This window comes from Phocoena sinus, chromosome 13, assembly GCF_008692025.1.
Source record: "Phocoena sinus isolate mPhoSin1 chromosome 13, mPhoSin1.pri, whole genome shotgun sequence".
NCBI classification, from domain to species: Eukaryota; Metazoa; Chordata; class Mammalia; order Artiodactyla; family Phocoenidae; genus Phocoena; species Phocoena sinus.
Genome location: NC_045775.1, coordinates 45,056,606 through 45,073,546, shown reverse-complemented (window position 1 = coordinate 45,073,546; position 16,941 = coordinate 45,056,606). Strand labels below are relative to the sequence as shown.

General features: G+C 37.3%; 1 protein-coding gene across 6 annotated transcripts in view; it reads right to left on the bottom strand.

The window, feature by feature from the left end:
* Nucleotides 1-3,583: 3,583 nt before the first annotated feature.
* Nucleotides 3,584-16,941, bottom strand: part of ERLEC1 (endoplasmic reticulum lectin 1) — a 38,885-nt gene continuing 25,527 nt past the window's right edge. For 2 of the 6 annotated variants that reach the window (XM_032652030.1, XM_032652032.1), the window contains 5 exons: nt 13,664-13,788; nt 12,107-12,184; nt 11,714-11,789; nt 10,235-10,320; nt 9,184-9,439 (listed from right to left, as the gene is read on the bottom strand). In XM_032652030.1, the coding sequence (XP_032507921.1) occupies nt 9,424-9,439; nt 10,235-10,320; nt 11,714-11,789; nt 12,107-12,184; nt 13,664-13,788 (381 nt within the window). In that variant the 3' untranslated portion in view covers nt 9,184-9,423. Of the gene's footprint in view, nt 3,848-4,598; nt 4,665-9,183; nt 9,440-10,234; nt 10,321-11,713; nt 11,790-12,106; nt 12,185-13,663; nt 13,789-16,941 lie in introns of those variants that run through there. The other 4 variants (XM_032652031.1, XM_032652033.1, XR_004352675.1 and 1 more) reach the window with 3 other exon arrangements.

Sequence of the window (16,941 nt, the reverse complement as noted above, 5' to 3'; positions counted from 1 at the left end):
CTACAAGTTTTGATTGTGAAAATGCACAAGTGCAGGTAATAACAGCAACCATTGGGCTTACATGATGGTAAGATACACCAATTTCAGAGAGGTTACAATGTGAAAAAATGCTTATCTTAGAATTGGTGATATATGGTGTTTAGTATAAGCTAGGGGAAAACACAAAATTATGGTCCCTTGATAAATACTTTAAGGATCTTTCTTTAAAACTAAGATTTAAAATAGTTCCTTGGTTAGGAACTCTTTACTTCCAGAAGCAATGGCCTCATAAGATTCCAGGTGGGAATTCTTTTCTAAAGTGGGAAGGGGCAGTAATGAAAGGGCAGCATGAGGTCTTAAGAGTAAGGCACAGTAGCCTTCTCAGACAGCTCAGTTGTAGGGACCTGAAAATGAGCATCTATAAACTGGATCCCTTTTTCATGCTCAAGATACTTGCACCCCAGTCTGAAGATCTCTACGCTTGGCCACCAGTAGCACTCCTGGGTGCTGGCAGGTTCAGGTTCCCACCAGATCTGACTTTGGGTTATGGCTCATTCTTGAGTAATTCTCCATAACCTAGCCAGGCCAGATTATGGAGGCTCCCCTTTCAAGGTCGTCCTCTTCACTCAGTTTAGTGGCAATGATACATGGAAACTACAGTGGGACTTTTGACTCCCAGAGGTAGGCGTTTTCTCCATTATTCACTTAAAGCAGTTGTTGTTTTTCTTCTTCATTACTGAAAGAGGTCTACGGTCCCGTAAAAGAGATTTGCTCTCACTGCCTCCCTACTGGAGTTGAAGGAAGGCCGAGAGTCAGTGAAGACACCAGGTCTGTGGAATGGTGAGGTGAGGCAGGTTGGCGGTCAGGGAAAAAGGCTCACCTCCTCCAGGGATCCAGGCTTTAGAGAGGGCAGGCCTAGACTGAGCTTAGAACAACAGCCAAAGCAGCCAAGCTCCACCAGTGGGAGGACTCTGCCTCAGCAGGTGACTGGGGAATGTGCTTCAGTGTGTACCAGTCAGCAACACCGGCCCAAGTGTGAAGTCTTCTTGAAGTGAGGGCTTGAAGCCAGATGTTGTAATGTTTGAGGGGATGAAGAAGGGAAAGGAGGAGCAGAAAGATAGGAAAATGGCTCCCTACTTCCTCTCCCACCCCTAAATATGGATCTGTAAATTGAGAAGCAGGTGCTGGCCGTGATTAACGATATTCAGTCTTTCAATACCACTTAAATGCTGATGACACTCATTTTATCTCTCTAATCCTAACCCTCCCTGAACTCCATGCTGGTCTATCCAATTGTCTATTCAGCGTCTCCACTTGGATGTCTAATAGACATGTACAAAACTGAACTCTTGATTCAAACCCGCTCCCCACAGACTTGTGCCTCCTGCTGTTTTATCATCTCAGTAAACAGCACCGCAATGACCAGTGCACAGCTCAGTCAGGGCCCTTGATTCTTTTCTTTCTCTTGCATGCCACATCTAATTGATAGAGCAATCCTCAATTATCTTGAAAATATACTCTGAATCCAACTATTTCTCACCTCCTTCAACCCCATCCCTTCTAGCCCATACCCCCACCATCTCTCGCCTGGACTGTTAAACTAGCCTCATAACCATTCTCCCACCTTCCAGTCTTTCTCTCCCACAGTCTCCTTCCTCTGTGTCTGTGACCCTTTTAAAGTAAATCATATTTGTCACTCTCTTGCTTAAAACCTTCCAGCAGCTTTCCATCCCACTTAGAACAAAATCTGAAGTCCTTGCTATGGCCTACATGGCCCTAATAATCTGGCCCCTGGTTTCCTCTTTGTCCTCATTTCCTTTCATGTGTACTCTGCCTAATGTGCTTGGGCTACACAGCCTTTTTGGCTATTTCTCACACGCCTCCATTTTGTTCTCATGTCAGGGAATTAATTCCCCCAGGAATACTTCAGCCTGGAATGATCTTCCCCCAGGGCCTTTCCTAGTTTCCATGTTCAACATAGCTTTCCACCCCATCACTATATATCCTTCCGCCATACTTTATTTTCTTCATGATTCTTATCATTACCCAACATTATGCTACTGTATTAGCCTGCTCGGGCTTCCATAACAAAATACCACAGACTAACTGGCTTAAATAACAGAAATTAATTTTCTCACAATTCTGGAGGCTAGAAGTTCAAGGTCAAAATGCCATCAGGATTGGTTTCTTGTGAGGTCTCTTTTCCTGGCTTGTGGAAGCCATTCTCATTGTGTCCTCATGTGGCCTCTTCTCTGTATGTGCATGGAGGGAGAAGTTTAGGGGGTCTCTGGTGTCTCTTCCCCTTCTAAGGACACCAGTCCTATCAGATTAGGGCCCCACCCTTGTGACCTAATTTAACCTTAATTCCCTCCTTAAATGCCTTATCTCCAGATACAGTCACATTGTGGGTTATAGCTTCAAACATGAATTTTGGGGGGTGGGGGGCACACTTCAGTTCATAATAGTTACATATAGTTGTTTACTGGCTGTCTCCGTTAGAAAAACGCTGTAATAAGGCAAAGACTGTCTATTTTGATCAGCACCATATCCCTAGTAACTATTAGTCCTTGGCCCTGGTGGGCTTCCAGTGATGACTGTTGAATAAATGAATCATATAATAAATGACTGAACGGATAAAGCCTGAAAGTGATGTCCACCCAGATATCTATCTGGCTGGCTTACAATTTCCCCATGTTTGTTACTTTCTGTATCCCCCTCTATATTCCCAGGATGACTATCAGCAGGACTCTGATGAAAGGGGATATGGGTCTTGATTTACGAGGACTACAAAGCGTTTCTGTTTACTCAGGAGACCATCTCTAAGGGCATCTTTTCCCAAGTGACCACCCTGGCTGCCCAGGCGCTGCCAGACAACCTGCATTCATTCTCGTTCGAATTTCTTGGCTCATAATGCAGTCTGAGGACTCTGAGGATAAAAGCAAACTCTTCAGCAACCACAAAGGAGTTAAGGAGAAAAGGGGTAACTGGTTCTTGGAGGGACAGAAGGGACGATACCAGTTACTTTAAAGTAGATGACAATTTGAATAAAGGTGGGGATTTAGTGAAATTCTGCTTTCCATAAGAGATAGTTAACAGGCAGTCTGTTTAGGTACAGTGCCTTTGAGATTAATTTTACCAAAGTAAAAATATCACTTTATGGTTTATGGACAAATTACTGAATTTTCACTCCTTTACCCCAATAAAGAGATAATTCTGATTAAAAATAAATAAGTACACTTAGCTGGTTCAGTTTGTTTCTCTGAGTTCCATTTCTGTGAAGGTTTGTTTTTTTGACACTTTTCCAGACCTTCAGCTGCTTGTAGCATGCTGATGAGTGGGAGATCTTTCAACTGTGGGAACCTTGATTTTCATGCAAAGCCTGATTTTTTGCAAAATGTACTTTGTTCAGATGCCAGATAGGCCTTAAAAAGTAGAGCGAGTCACAGAGGGTGCTTTATGCCTGTCTTCTGGGGCCGTGGCACTAGGATAGGTTTTGTTACCTGTATAAATGCTTCAGGTTCAATACATTTCATATCTGACGTTAGGAAGGGCTTATGAAAGTTTCTTGCTCATTTGCTTGGGTTTAGCAACAACGTATGTCAAAGAAATTGTAAGAACTGATTTTATTTATATTACTCTGAGGAAAGATATGACTGGGAATTGTATTCTTCACAGAGAACCATAATGTTAGACAGTTTCTTTAAGGAGTTCAGAGTACCTCAGAACTGGCATGTTTTCAGTACATGGAGTTGGAGACTGAAAATTGAATTTTCTTGGGAATTCCCAGGTGGTCCAGTAGTTAGGACTTGGCGCTTTCACTGTAGGGTCCCAGGTTTGATCCCTGGTTGGGGAACTAAGATCCTGCAAGCTGCATGGCCAAAAAAAAAAAAAAAAAAAAAATTAATTTTCTTAACCTTTGAGATCAGGAACTTTACTCAATCACTGCCCACTAGTGGGAGAAATGAAACACAATAAGGAGGCAAAGACACTGTACTCCTGTTAGGAAGGAGAAGCAACATATGGGACCGTGGGAAAGCAGTGTAAAGCAGCAAAAAATTAAACAATGTTGGGGGGGAACCTGAGTGAAAAGGAATACAGATGGAACAAATCGATAATCCTACTCCTTTTTCTTTCCCAACCATTGTAAAACTGAGGAAAACATTTTTTTCCTCCAAGCACCAAACACTGAAAAATAAGGACTGTTAGGAAACCCATGGGAATTGGAGTAGTTGGGGAAGAGAGGATGAAGGTTCAATCATTTATTCAGCAAATATTTGTTGAGTGTCAATTTTATGCAAGGTCTGAGAAGAAACAAAACCAAGACATATTCTTTACTCCAACAAATAAAAGATAAAGGAATTATTTTTATCATTTAATCATAAATGCAATCTGGATCTAGATAAATCGTCACTGCACTTGCATCATTTACCATCACAGGAGGATTATCAAAGAAGGTAGGGTTTGATGGCATTTAGCCAAGCCAGAATCTCCAAGGTAACACTTTAATCTTGTTAGTGAACTTTCATTTGCCCGATTTGTGGGTGGCATTAGCTTAAGAAAAGTTAATGGAGTTCCATGATAAAAATAATATATGGAAAAAAATGGGTGTCATACGTTACCAGGACAAAATCAGTCATTTCCCTCATCTTACAGGACATTTTGCTGAGTCCCTCGGTGTGTTCTCTCTGGTGGAAGATGATAACCGAGAGTGGTTAATGGGGCAGATGCTCTGTGAATAGAAAGCACTATGGCATATTATTTACAAACATGGACTCTGGAATTTAAACTGATTCAACTGTTGGCTCAGCCAACTGTAGTTTAGTTCAGTTCTTGTAGCCTCATTTTCCTTATCTGTGAGTTAACGATAGTAAACCTACCTCACAGGATTGTGAACATAGGGTATGTGAAGGGTTTAGTATAGTGCCTACTATTTAATAAATGTTCAAGAAGTGACAGCTGTCATTTTTATTTTTATAAAAGAAGAGTCTGGGATAGCCTGTTATCTGAAATTCAAAGAATAATGACACAAGATTATTCACAACTGGCTTTTTGGGGGTGAAACCCTTTCTTGGAGATGGTTAATGAAAGTTTTTCCAACGTATGATTTCTCAAGATGGCTTAGGAATATATATATATTTTTTTAATATTTATTTGGCAGCACCAGGTCTTAGTCATGGCACGTGGGATCTTTAGTTGCGGCATGTGAACTCTTAGTTGCAGCATGTGGGATCTAGTTCCCTGACCAGGGATCGAACCTGGGCCCCCTGCACTGGGAGCGTGGAGTCTTAGCCACTGGACCACCAGGGAAGTGCAAGATGGCTTAAGAATATTAATAACTATAAGTATGGAAAACTAATCTAGGGGAAAAACAACTTCCAATCTCCTTGACCAATTATTAATATTTTTCTAATCTATGGGATAATATTTGGACCTCTGATAGAATTCTTAAATGAGTAAATTGGTTTTTACTGCTATTAAAGACCACTGGTGATTAATTGGCAAACTAGTATTTTATTGAGGACACAGAAGCTTTTAGAACCCAACAAAGTTCACTATTTTTGGCTGTATTACTGAGTGAATTTAGATAGTAAAGCAGATTTGACTTACTGGGTTTTACAATCTACTTTGCTGGACTTTCAAGGATGTTTGATTTTTAGTATTATATATTTACAAAATGAAAATTATGTTTGTGCTTCGGGCAAATATACAGAAAGCGATATTTTTTCTTAAATTCAGGCAAAGCATAATTTATTCTATTGAAAGGTGCTGGAAAGCAATTTAACATATTTGAAATATATAATGTAGTATATGATTAGATGTGAGATGTTTAGCATTATTTCATAGTCTCACAAGCATCTTCCATAGTTGAGATGATTACCATTTCCAGAACTTCTGCTTGATTCACTTGCTTTTGATGCACACTTTTTGTTTCAAATATAAAAAATTCTAAAATTCTTAAAAGTTTACAAATAGGTGTGGATGCAAAACACTACAAGCCCTATATTCCATTTGTTAGTAATTCTGACTTTCTTCTTTGCATTTTATAAGTTTTGAGACTGTCAGGCCTGCCTTTATTTTCTTTAGGTGTTAAAGAGTGGAATTCTATTCTTCAGACTGTAGTTCTTTTGAAAGCAAGCGAGGAAAACATGCTCATTCTTCCTAAACACTGCAAAAAAGCATTAGTATACTGTGTTATTACTAATAGAGAAGACTTGTAAGATACCAGGATCACAGTGACTGAAGCCATGACTGATGAAAGTAACCTGTTAACCTCTAACCTTAGTTCTGATTGGTTATACACCTGTGTGGTCTCGATGCTAATATTTTAAGTGACAATTCAATTTTCTGAAAGGTGATGGAGGTATTAACTTAGTTACTCTACAATGCTGTAATATGGTAAAAGTGAAGAATAATTGTATCCCCACCAACTCCTCTACACATGTAACACCCACTCTTCCCCTCAGGATCTTTTGTGTTTTATTACATGAAACCTGATTCATGAATGACTGTGTGCACCAGTGTCAGTCCACATATTAAATATTAGTGAAGCTTAATTCCTCTTTTGCAGATGAAAAATTAGTAGAATTTCTAGTATTTTCTTCCCATAATCCACTGGATCATCTCGCCTGCTTGTACAACCTACTTTTGAGACTACTGGCAACTGAAATAAAGCATGCTTTTGGTACGTAGTGGTCCATGGTTTCTCTACCACCCCTGTCAAACAACTGAAAAAAAGAAATGGAGAAATGGATTTTCTTTTAAGCCATGTCACCATGGCAATATATTTTGAAAACTTTTACCTCAACAGCTCATCATAACATATAACATACACACATATGAAAATAGTTCTATTTGTATGTTCAAATGGAAATGTAAGCCCTGGTAAGTAAAATTACCCAACACTAGGAAGAGAGTTTATAATCACTTTCTAGTATAGCTGATATTTATTTTCATTTGAAACTCTGATTGCAAATACTATTTATTCAAAATTCAAATCTTGATTCTTACTTTCCTTTTTAGATTGAGACCTTTTATGTTAGCTATTTGGTGCTACTGGGTCAATAATTTGGCCTGATTATGTACTATGAAGTTTAAGCTTTGTCACAAATCAGGTCAGGCCTTTTTGTATATCACACTGACTGAAAAGGATAGTTCACCAAGACTGTACACAAAGCTTACTATTCAGTTTAGCTGAGATAATTTGTTGCCGAAGTCCCTTTAATCAAGGATACAAGGATATAAACAAGGCCCCATCTAGTGGTATCTTGAAAAAAAGCAGGTAAAGCTGAAAAAAGGGGGGAAAAAAAAAGTCTCCATGTCACAATCTTCCTGTAAAATGAGCTACTAGTTATTTCCCTGACACCCTAGTCAGGAGGGTTAGTACGTGTGAAATTGTTAAAAGTGAAGTGCCTGAGTCACAGTGATCCTCGATCACTGGAGAATTTATTTAAAATAAAGAGAATCACTCAGGAAACATATTCAAATGCAGAGTCTTAGGCTCTGGGCTAAAGAATCTGATTTAGCACCCACCTTAATAGAGATTCCACTTTGAGAAAGACTTCTCAAAGTACATTAGGCATATTGTAGCTGAGCCCTTTTTCCTGCCTACTAATATAGAAGAATGGCTGCACAATCGAGGTAGCAACAAACAATTTAGAGATCAAAAAACTTCATAGATTAGTGATAGGGGACCCAAGATTTAGAAGGGCTATAGAGATACCTGGCCTAGCCTTCCTCTCAAAGAAGTTTAAGCTGTTAGCCAAGACAGAAGGCTGACTTAGTTTTTATTATGACTTCTATTTTTAAGAATCTTCTGTAGTAAACTATTCTAATACAGTTTTTCAGATTTTTACCCCCTCTCTTACAAAAGAAAGAGTTTGGCCTAAATATTCCCCAAGTATTTTTTTGGCACTAAGCTTTCACAGTTCTCTCTCCTCTCCTATACCTATAATCTAAATGTGAAAGTAAAGCTGTTTGTCTTAATTAATTGATATAGTAAATATAATTCTATACTTTATTAAAGAATTAAATTTTAATGGCTTTGGTCTCTGATCTTACTATGTTAATAGGAGACAAGGGAGATATTAGGAAATAAACTAACACTTATTGGGAACCTGCTAGGCTTTTTATATACAGAGAAAATTAATGCACTGATACAACCACCTTATGAAGTAATAAGTAGTCTCTCTACAATAGAGGAAGTGAGGCTCGAAGTGGTTAACTGCTGTCTAGGATCACACAGCTAGTACGTTAAAGAGAGTATCTGGATTTAGGTTTGAATTCGAAGTGCATGCTATTTCTACATGTGCTGCTTCCTACTAAAATCTATAGATAGCCTTCCAATAGTCAATTATATTAACCTTTTCTCAAACTAAAATATCTTTGACCAGAACTGCTGAGAAGGAGGAAAAGGAAAGTATCTTATGGGTACTCTTCTGCCCTTATTTAGACATGTATGTCCAAAATACAACAGGATGATGTGTGAAACAGAGTAATGGAGAAAATAAAGAAACTATAATGTGCCATTGACTACATGACAACACTGCTTGTGGACATTTTATTCACTTTAAAATAAATATTGTGCTGTAAAACTGTCCAGAACTAAAATCTGTAGTATATAGTAGGCAAGTACAAAGGATAGCCAGCACAGTGTGTTTTGTTAAGATAAATCATTCTAAATCGAAAGAGAAGAATCACTGACTGTCTATACCAGGTACATATTCTGGGGGGAAGCACACTCATATCAAGGAGAAAGAAACAGATAAAAGTTCTGAGAGAGAAGCAACCTATTGTAAATAAGAGTTTCTTGAGATTAACAGAGGAGAAGAAAACTTATATGTGAGGCTTTACTGTGTGTCCAGTTTCTTGCTTAATACCTGGTAGAGAGCGGTTGCTAAATAGAAATTCGTTGAAAGGATTTCAGGCACTAGAAATTACATATTTAACACAGTCTCTCATTTAAACAACCTCCTGTCAATTTCTTTCTTCATTATCCTTACTTTATTAGCTAGTGTATATACTATAATTTACATAATAAATCTATTATTTAAAAACTTTCAATAGGTACAACGATTATGACATTTCATTAGGATGGACTCTAAATTGCTTGGACAGGATTTATTTTGGAATCACATTATCCAAGCAAAGAAAAACACACAATCAGTTCATAAGACACAACAAAAATGAAAAAGGTGAAACAAAACGTCTGCCTTAGAAGTTTATCAATAACCTCTTATGTACACATACATATTCACAAAGTGGTTGAGAGTCCTTTTATACAATCCTTTAGATGCAGTCCAATGACTGAGAGCTCTATAATGGGACATATGGTCAGACAAATCATCATGACTTCCAATGATCTTTTTTTTCCCCTGAACTTTGTTACCCTTTAGTTGGGGAGAGAAAGAAGTCCATTTTCGTCTGCTGTATCTAAGATTTTACAGATCACTGGAGATTCAACCTAAAGAACAACAACAATAAAACCATTAAAAAGCTGCTAAGCTGAATACTTTATTCAGTATTTTTCTGCTGAATGAATACCTATAAATTTGATAAATGTATACGAGTCCTTGTTTTGGATAAACCATACAATGTTATTTGTACAAATTGAGCTTTTTAGAAAAACATTTAGTCATCCAAATAAAATACCAGATAGGTAGAGAAGGTATTTTTAATCTTTAAGTAAAAGAGATGAGAAAAGAAGTAAAGGACAAGAATGAGAGAGGAATACATAGCTAGGTCTTATATAACAAAAAAGTAGCAGAATATGGCAACATAATAAGTTGTACAATTCAGGAAAAGGTAAAAAAAAAAAATACAATCCAAAAATGGGCCAGGTGTTAAAATGATCAGATTTAAGATAACTATAATAAATATAATGAAGGAAATAGTGGAAAAGGTAGAAAACATGTGTGAATAGATGGGGGATTTTAGCAGAAATGAAGCCATAAAAAAGAACCAATTGGAAATGTTAGAAATGAAAAATACATCAGATACAAATTCATTCAAAGAGGTGGACAGGACACAGCAGAGGAAAGAATCAATGAACTTGAAGACAATTCAATAGAAATGACATGACCTAAATTGAAACAAAGAAGGTAAGAATAAAATAAAGGGCCTGAGATTTGGGGACAACTTCAAACTAACGTGTTTAATCAGAGTCCCAGAAATAGAAAAAAGGTGGGGCAGAAGAAATCTTTGAAAAGATGATGGCCAAAATTTTTCCAAACCTAATGAATTATATCAACCCACAAACCTGAGAAGCTCAGTGAACTCCAACCAGGATAAATAACAAGGAAAACCACCCTTACGCATCGCATAACCAAAGGTAGAACCATATTTCTAGAAGGAAGTAGAAGATAATACCTTCATGACTTTGGGGTGGCAAAATTTCTTAAAACAAAAAAATCATTAGCAATAAAATGGGAAAAAAATTGATAAAATGAACTTCATCAAATAAACTTTTGCTCATCAAAAGACAGTAAGAAAAAGAATAGTCAAGACACAGATCAGGGGAAAAATCTGCAATTACAATAGAAAAAAACTCATGTCCATTATATATTTGAACTCCTAGAAATAAATAATAATAAGACAGACAACACCAACAAAAATGGGTAAAAGACTGAGAAAGACTCTCTCCTTGACCAAATAGTAAGGCTCCCCTGAGCCCTCTTTTTGACTAGGCCTCTTTTTGTTCCTGGGCCTGCCAAGTCCAATTGCAGCAGTAATTCTGATAAGTCAGTTTAGAGAGAATTCCTCACTCTGAATATCTAATCACCCTCCATATCTGATCAAGTTCCTCCTCTCTCACTTTTGATATCTGATCTTCCTGGCCAGCCTTCAGCAATAATTCTGTTAAGTCAGTTTAGCAAGAATCCCCTACCCCCGATGTCTCCTTTTAGTAATTTGCCATACAATGACTACTCCCCAACACCCCATTTCTGCTTGTTGGCTATGTATCCCTGGCTGTCTTTGCTGTATTTGGAGATGAGCTGACTCTCTCTCTCCTATTATGATAGTCTTGACACTTGTGGCAACAGTCCTGAATAAAGTCTTCCTTACTGTTTTTGTATCAGAATAATTTTTTCTTTAAAAAGACTTGGCCAGACACTTCACCAAAGAAGGTATACAGATGAATAATCACATGAAAAGGTTTCAACAACACTTTTCATATGGGAAATGCAAATTAAAATCACTAAAATGGCTAAAATAAAAAGGACTGACAACACCAAATATTGGTAAGGATGTGGAGCAATTGGACTCTCATATATTGCCGGCGGGAGTAAAATGATGAAAACAAAGGCTGAATCTAAAAGACATGCTTTGTCAAAGAGGCCAGGCATAAAACATTATAGACTATATGATCCCATTCATATGGAATCAAAAAAGAGGTAAAACTGATCTATGGTATCAGAAAATAGAAAGGAGTATCTTTGGGAATTGAGGGGTATTGACAGGAAAGGGGTATAAGAAAATTTTCTGCAGTGATAGATACCTTGTTTTGGGTAATAGTTAAATGGGTATATAAAACTGTCAAAACCCATCAGACTCAACACTTAAGAACTTTGCATTTTACTTTATGTAAGTTATACCTCAATAAAAAAATGTCAATATTTACAAGTAGTATGAGGGCTATATTAAACTTTGGATACTACTGAAGGTCCTTTCTAGACTTAATGCTAAAAATTAAAATGTGGCCCCAAACTGAATTCCTGAGTATTAGTTTTTCACTTACCCCAAGGATATACTGACAGGAGTGAGGCTCTAGCATATATACAGTAACAGCATGAGGAGAATCTGATTCTTTACACCTAAAACAGAGAGTACTTTAAGGCACTGTCCAAACGATACAAAATTATTTTAAATTGTTTTCCTCTGAAGGATAAAAATGCCTTGTAAGTGGTTCTGTATAATTTAATAAATAATTGAAATAATTTAATTTGATAATAACATACATAAATAACAATTATGATTTTACTATTTTATAATAAAACAGTATTTTATGACAAATCCATAAATTATTATGAATAAATATAATTATCCATAATTATATATTTATATAATCTTTTGCCCATAGGAAGCAGACTAAAGAGAAAGGCATAAAGCATGATTTGATGGTCTAACTTACTTTAGTTTTACAGTCACCTGTCTTGGTTTGTCAGTTATATCACAAATATCTCCATTCCCATAAAAATGTGACACCATCCTGAATCAGAAAAACACACAAGCTTTATTAAACTAAAACTTCACTCATTCAGAGTAATTATAATGGGTAGGGTGAGAAGTTGGTTAGAGGGATCAGTTTTGCATTAGTTAAAAAAAAAATCTGACTATAAAATACTCCTTAAAAATACATATTTTTAAGGTTATGTCACAGAGAAAGTCTTTCAGCGTCTATAAATAATACAAAGTTGAGATACTTCTTAGTGGTTTAATTAATAAGAATGATCTTTAACTTGCACATAATTTATTTGTATACAAATAGTTAAGGTTAAATTGCTTTTAAAAAAGTTTTCTTTTAAAGCTAACCATTTCCCCAGCCCTGTATATTGTTTCCTTTGTGGAACAGTTTCCCTGTCTTCCTATCCTCCATTCAGCTCCACTCATTAAAATACTGTAATGCAGGTGTACAAAGGTAAAGCCTAGGCTAAGCTATAAATTCCAAAGAGCAGGAACCAAAGACAAGTTTTAATTTTGCTAGCCTCACACTCCTGTGCTTCAATATTTGTTGCACATGATACCATGAGCTATTTTCACTTGAAACATATAAACATTTAAAAAACTGATCCGTTTAGTATATTAATACTTAAATACCTATCTCTTAATTTTGCTAATTTTGATTTTGGTCAGTCCAAGAAGTCGGCACATTCTGAAAACAGACTCTCTCAATACCATCTATGCTAGGAAGGACAAAGTTAACATCTGAGAAGGAAAAAGAATGAATAATTTAAAATTCACTGGGTAATGGACTATAAGAAAAGCTAAAGTTTAGTTATTCTTGGGAAAGAAGAGATTAATTTACTTCTGCTATAACAAGATAAACCTAATAGCCCAAAAGAGATGTGAGGTAGTTCTTCAAAAAACCATTGTTTAACAATTTTCAACCATTACCCCACTTTAAGTAACAAAGGGAAGTGCTGGAGTATATTTAAATAGAGTTAAGTAACTTAAAGTGGTAGCGATTACACATGAAGGGGGAAAATGTTTATAACAGCCTTAGACCTAATACCTGGAATTGTACCAGTGTTACTAGCGCCACCACCACTCTCATTACCATACACCACCACCACTGTCAAAGGCAGCAGCCAAAGTTTATTGCATGCAATTGCCAGGCACTACACTTTACATGAATTACCTCATTTAAATGTCATAACAATTCTCTGAGGCAAATACTACTAGACAATTCTCTGAGGCAAATACTACTAGACAAGAAAAGTGAGGCTTACGAAGATTACGTAATTTGCCCAAGGTAGTAAGTGAATCGCCAGTATTTGAATACAGGGTATCTGACTTCAGAAACTGTGCTCTTAACAATTACACTATGTTGTTCCCTCTAGAAAAGAAAACTAACCTAAAAAATGTCCCTGAGAAAAGCTGACCGGATATTTTACTTTAAATTTATGTTTTTCAATATCCTGAGTTTTAAATATTCTAAGATCTAAAGGCAAATAAAGTTAATATTTACCTGACTGTCTGGGTACCATCGTCTTGAAGGTGATAGGCTCTAGCAGTATTCTTCTTAGCCCATTCAATATGTTCTTCTTGGTTCCATGTCCCCACAACCACAGAGGTTTTCCCACTATCCTTGTCCTAATATATAAAAAAATATTTGTGACAATCCATGCTTGACATCAAGGTGACATTTATGCTGATGGCCTACAAGCTACAGATCTTATCTTCATCTGCACACTGGATATCTATGTTTAGACGTGATAATGTTAGTCAAACTTCTCAATTAGTAGAAATTTGAGCTCATTATTCTTTACTCCTTGTTTCTCTGAATTATGAAACTAGTACTTTCTAGTCAGGTTAGGTCCTGATGTAGTTATTTATTTATTTTTTTTTTGCGGTACGCAGGCCTGTCACTGTTGTGGCCTCTCCTGTCGCGGAGCACAGGCTCCGGTCGCGCAGGCTCAGCGGCCATGGCTCACGGGCCCAGCCGCTCCGCGGCATGTGCGATCTTCCCAGACCGGGGCACGAACCCGCATCCCCTGCATCGGCAGGCAGACTCTCAACCACTGTGCCACCAGGGAAGCCCCTGATGTAGTTATTTTTGACTCTTCTATTTCCTTTCTCTCCTACATTTATCAGTCCTGTCAATTATTTTCCTGGAAATGTTCTTGGCTTCACTCTTTCTCTACATGTCCATTGCCAACATCTCACCCCCAACTAAGAGTTTAATCTCTCATACCTAGATAATACAACCACATACTACTGTGATTCTTACTTAAATATTTGGCCTCTATCTCTTACCCTGTAGCCACACTGAGCCTATCTTCATACTACTCTTTAAAATGCAAACCTTCAAGTTATACTAGTTTTCGCACTACTCATTTGACACGATGCACTATATATTGTCCTGTATGTGGACTTCCTTCTCTCTCATTTTCCTTCCGTTCCTTTTCTTCTTTATATTTTATGCCAGGGACCATGCTGGGCACGAGTATACATATGATTAGTAGAACTAAAAACACTTAGAGGCAAAGGAAAGAGCCACAGCCACTGCTACAGTGGAGCTTATTGCCTAGTGGGAGAGCCATTAAACATTCTTTTAGCAACTACACTGTAAATTTCTAGAGAGACAGGGATTAGAGCTGCACAGTGAATCAAGAGGTTGGATATGGAACAAGAGTGCCTGGGTTTGAATTTTAGTTTCACCATTTACTACCTATGTGATTTTAGGCAAGTTACTAAATCTTGCTTCAGTTTCCTCATCTTGGAGTAACAATACTCATCTCTTACAACTGTTACGAGCATTAAATGAGTTGATATTTGTAAAGTACTTAGAACAATGCCTGGTATACAGTAAGCACTATATTTGTTAGCTACTATTATTTTTCTGTCTCCCAAAGCTCCTACCAGAGTTCTTCAAGAAGTTCTAGGGACCTCCCTGGTGGTCCAGTGGTCAAGACTCTGTGCTCCCAATGCAGGGGGCCCCTGTTTGATCCCTAGTCAGGGAACTAGATCCCACATGCTACAACTAAGAGCCCGCATCCTGCAACTAAAGGTCCCACATGCAGCAATGAAGATCCCGCATGCTGCAACTAAAACCCGGCGCAACCAAATAAATTTAAACAAAAAGAAAAAGAAAAAAAAAGTTCTAGGTTACATGACCTTGACTAAAATAAGTTTGATAAAACCTAGTGTTCGCAAGTGTATACGAAAACAGCCATTGTTAATGGAAATGTAAACTGGTCCAACCCTTTGGAAAGCAATTGTTCAGTATGCATACATTTTGACCTAGCAAGTACATTTCTAGAAATGTGCCCTATGAATATACTTGCAAAAGTTCACAAACACAACTATTTAAAAATGCTCACTAAGATGCTGTCACAGCAAAAACTGGAAACAACTCAAAGGCTCATCAGTACACGTCTGGCTAAATATACTGTGGGTAGAGACATAATCCTCTGAACCTGCTGAAAAAAATAAGATCAGCTGTTGCTGGTACAGAAGATCTCCAAGATACTAGGTGAAAAGAAAAAGTGCTGAGCAGTGCATTTAGTATATCCCTTCTGTATAAATAAAAGGGTTATATATCAACATTTACATATAGGCATTTTGTTCCCTTGTGGTGGGTTAGCTAAGAAAAAGTTAACAGCTGTTACTTTTTTTAAAAATTTATTTATTTTTTAAAATTTATTATTATTATTTATTTATTTATTTTCTGAACCCCCTCCCTCCCCCCGGCCTGAGTGAGCCAGAGTCCCCGAATCAGCTGCTCCTTTATTTTTCTTTTTTGAATTTTATTTTTTTATGCAGCAGGTCCTTATTAGTCATCCATTTTATACACAAGAGTGTATACATGTCAATCCCAATAGCCCACTTCATCACCACCCCCCGCCGCCGCTTTACCCCCTTGGTGTCCATAAATTTGTTCTATACATCTGTGTCTCAATTTCTGCCCTGCAAACCAGTTCATCTGTAATATTTTTCTAGGTCCCACATATATGCGTTAATATACGATACTTTTCTCTTTCTGACTTACTTCACTCTGTATGACAGTCTCTAGATCCATCCACGTCTCTACAAATGATGCAATTTCGTTCCTTTTTATGGCTGAGTAATATTCCATTGTATATATGTACCACATCTTCTTTACCCATTCGTCTGTCGGTGGGCACTTAGGTTGCTTCCATGACCTGGTTATTCTACATAGTGCTGCAATGAACATTAGGGTGCATGTGTCTTTTTGAATTATGGTTTTCTCTGGGTATATGCCCAGTCGTGGGATTGCTGGATCATATGGTAATTCTTAGCTTTTTAAGGAACCTCCATACTGTTCTCCATAGTGGCTGTATCAATTTACATTCCCACCAACAGTGCAAGAGGGTTCCCTTTTCTCCACACCCTCTCCAGCATTTATTGTTTGTAGATTTTGTGATGGTGCCCATTCTAACTGGTGTGAGGTGATACCTCATTGTAGTTTTGATTTGCATTTCTCTAATAATTAGTGATGTTGAGCAGCTTTTCATGTGCTTCTTGGCCATCTGTATGTCTTTTTTGCAGAAATGTCTATTTAGGTCTTCTGCCCATTTTTAGGTTGGGTTGTTTGTTTAATATTGAGCTGCAGGAGCTGTTTATATATTTTGGAGATTAATCCTTTGCCCATTGATTCATTTGCAAATATTTTCTCCCATTCTGAGGGTTGTCTTTTTGTCTTGTTTATGGTTTCCTTTGCAGTGCAAAAGCTTTGAAGTTTCATTAGGTCCCATTTGTTTATTTTTGGTTTTATTTCCATTA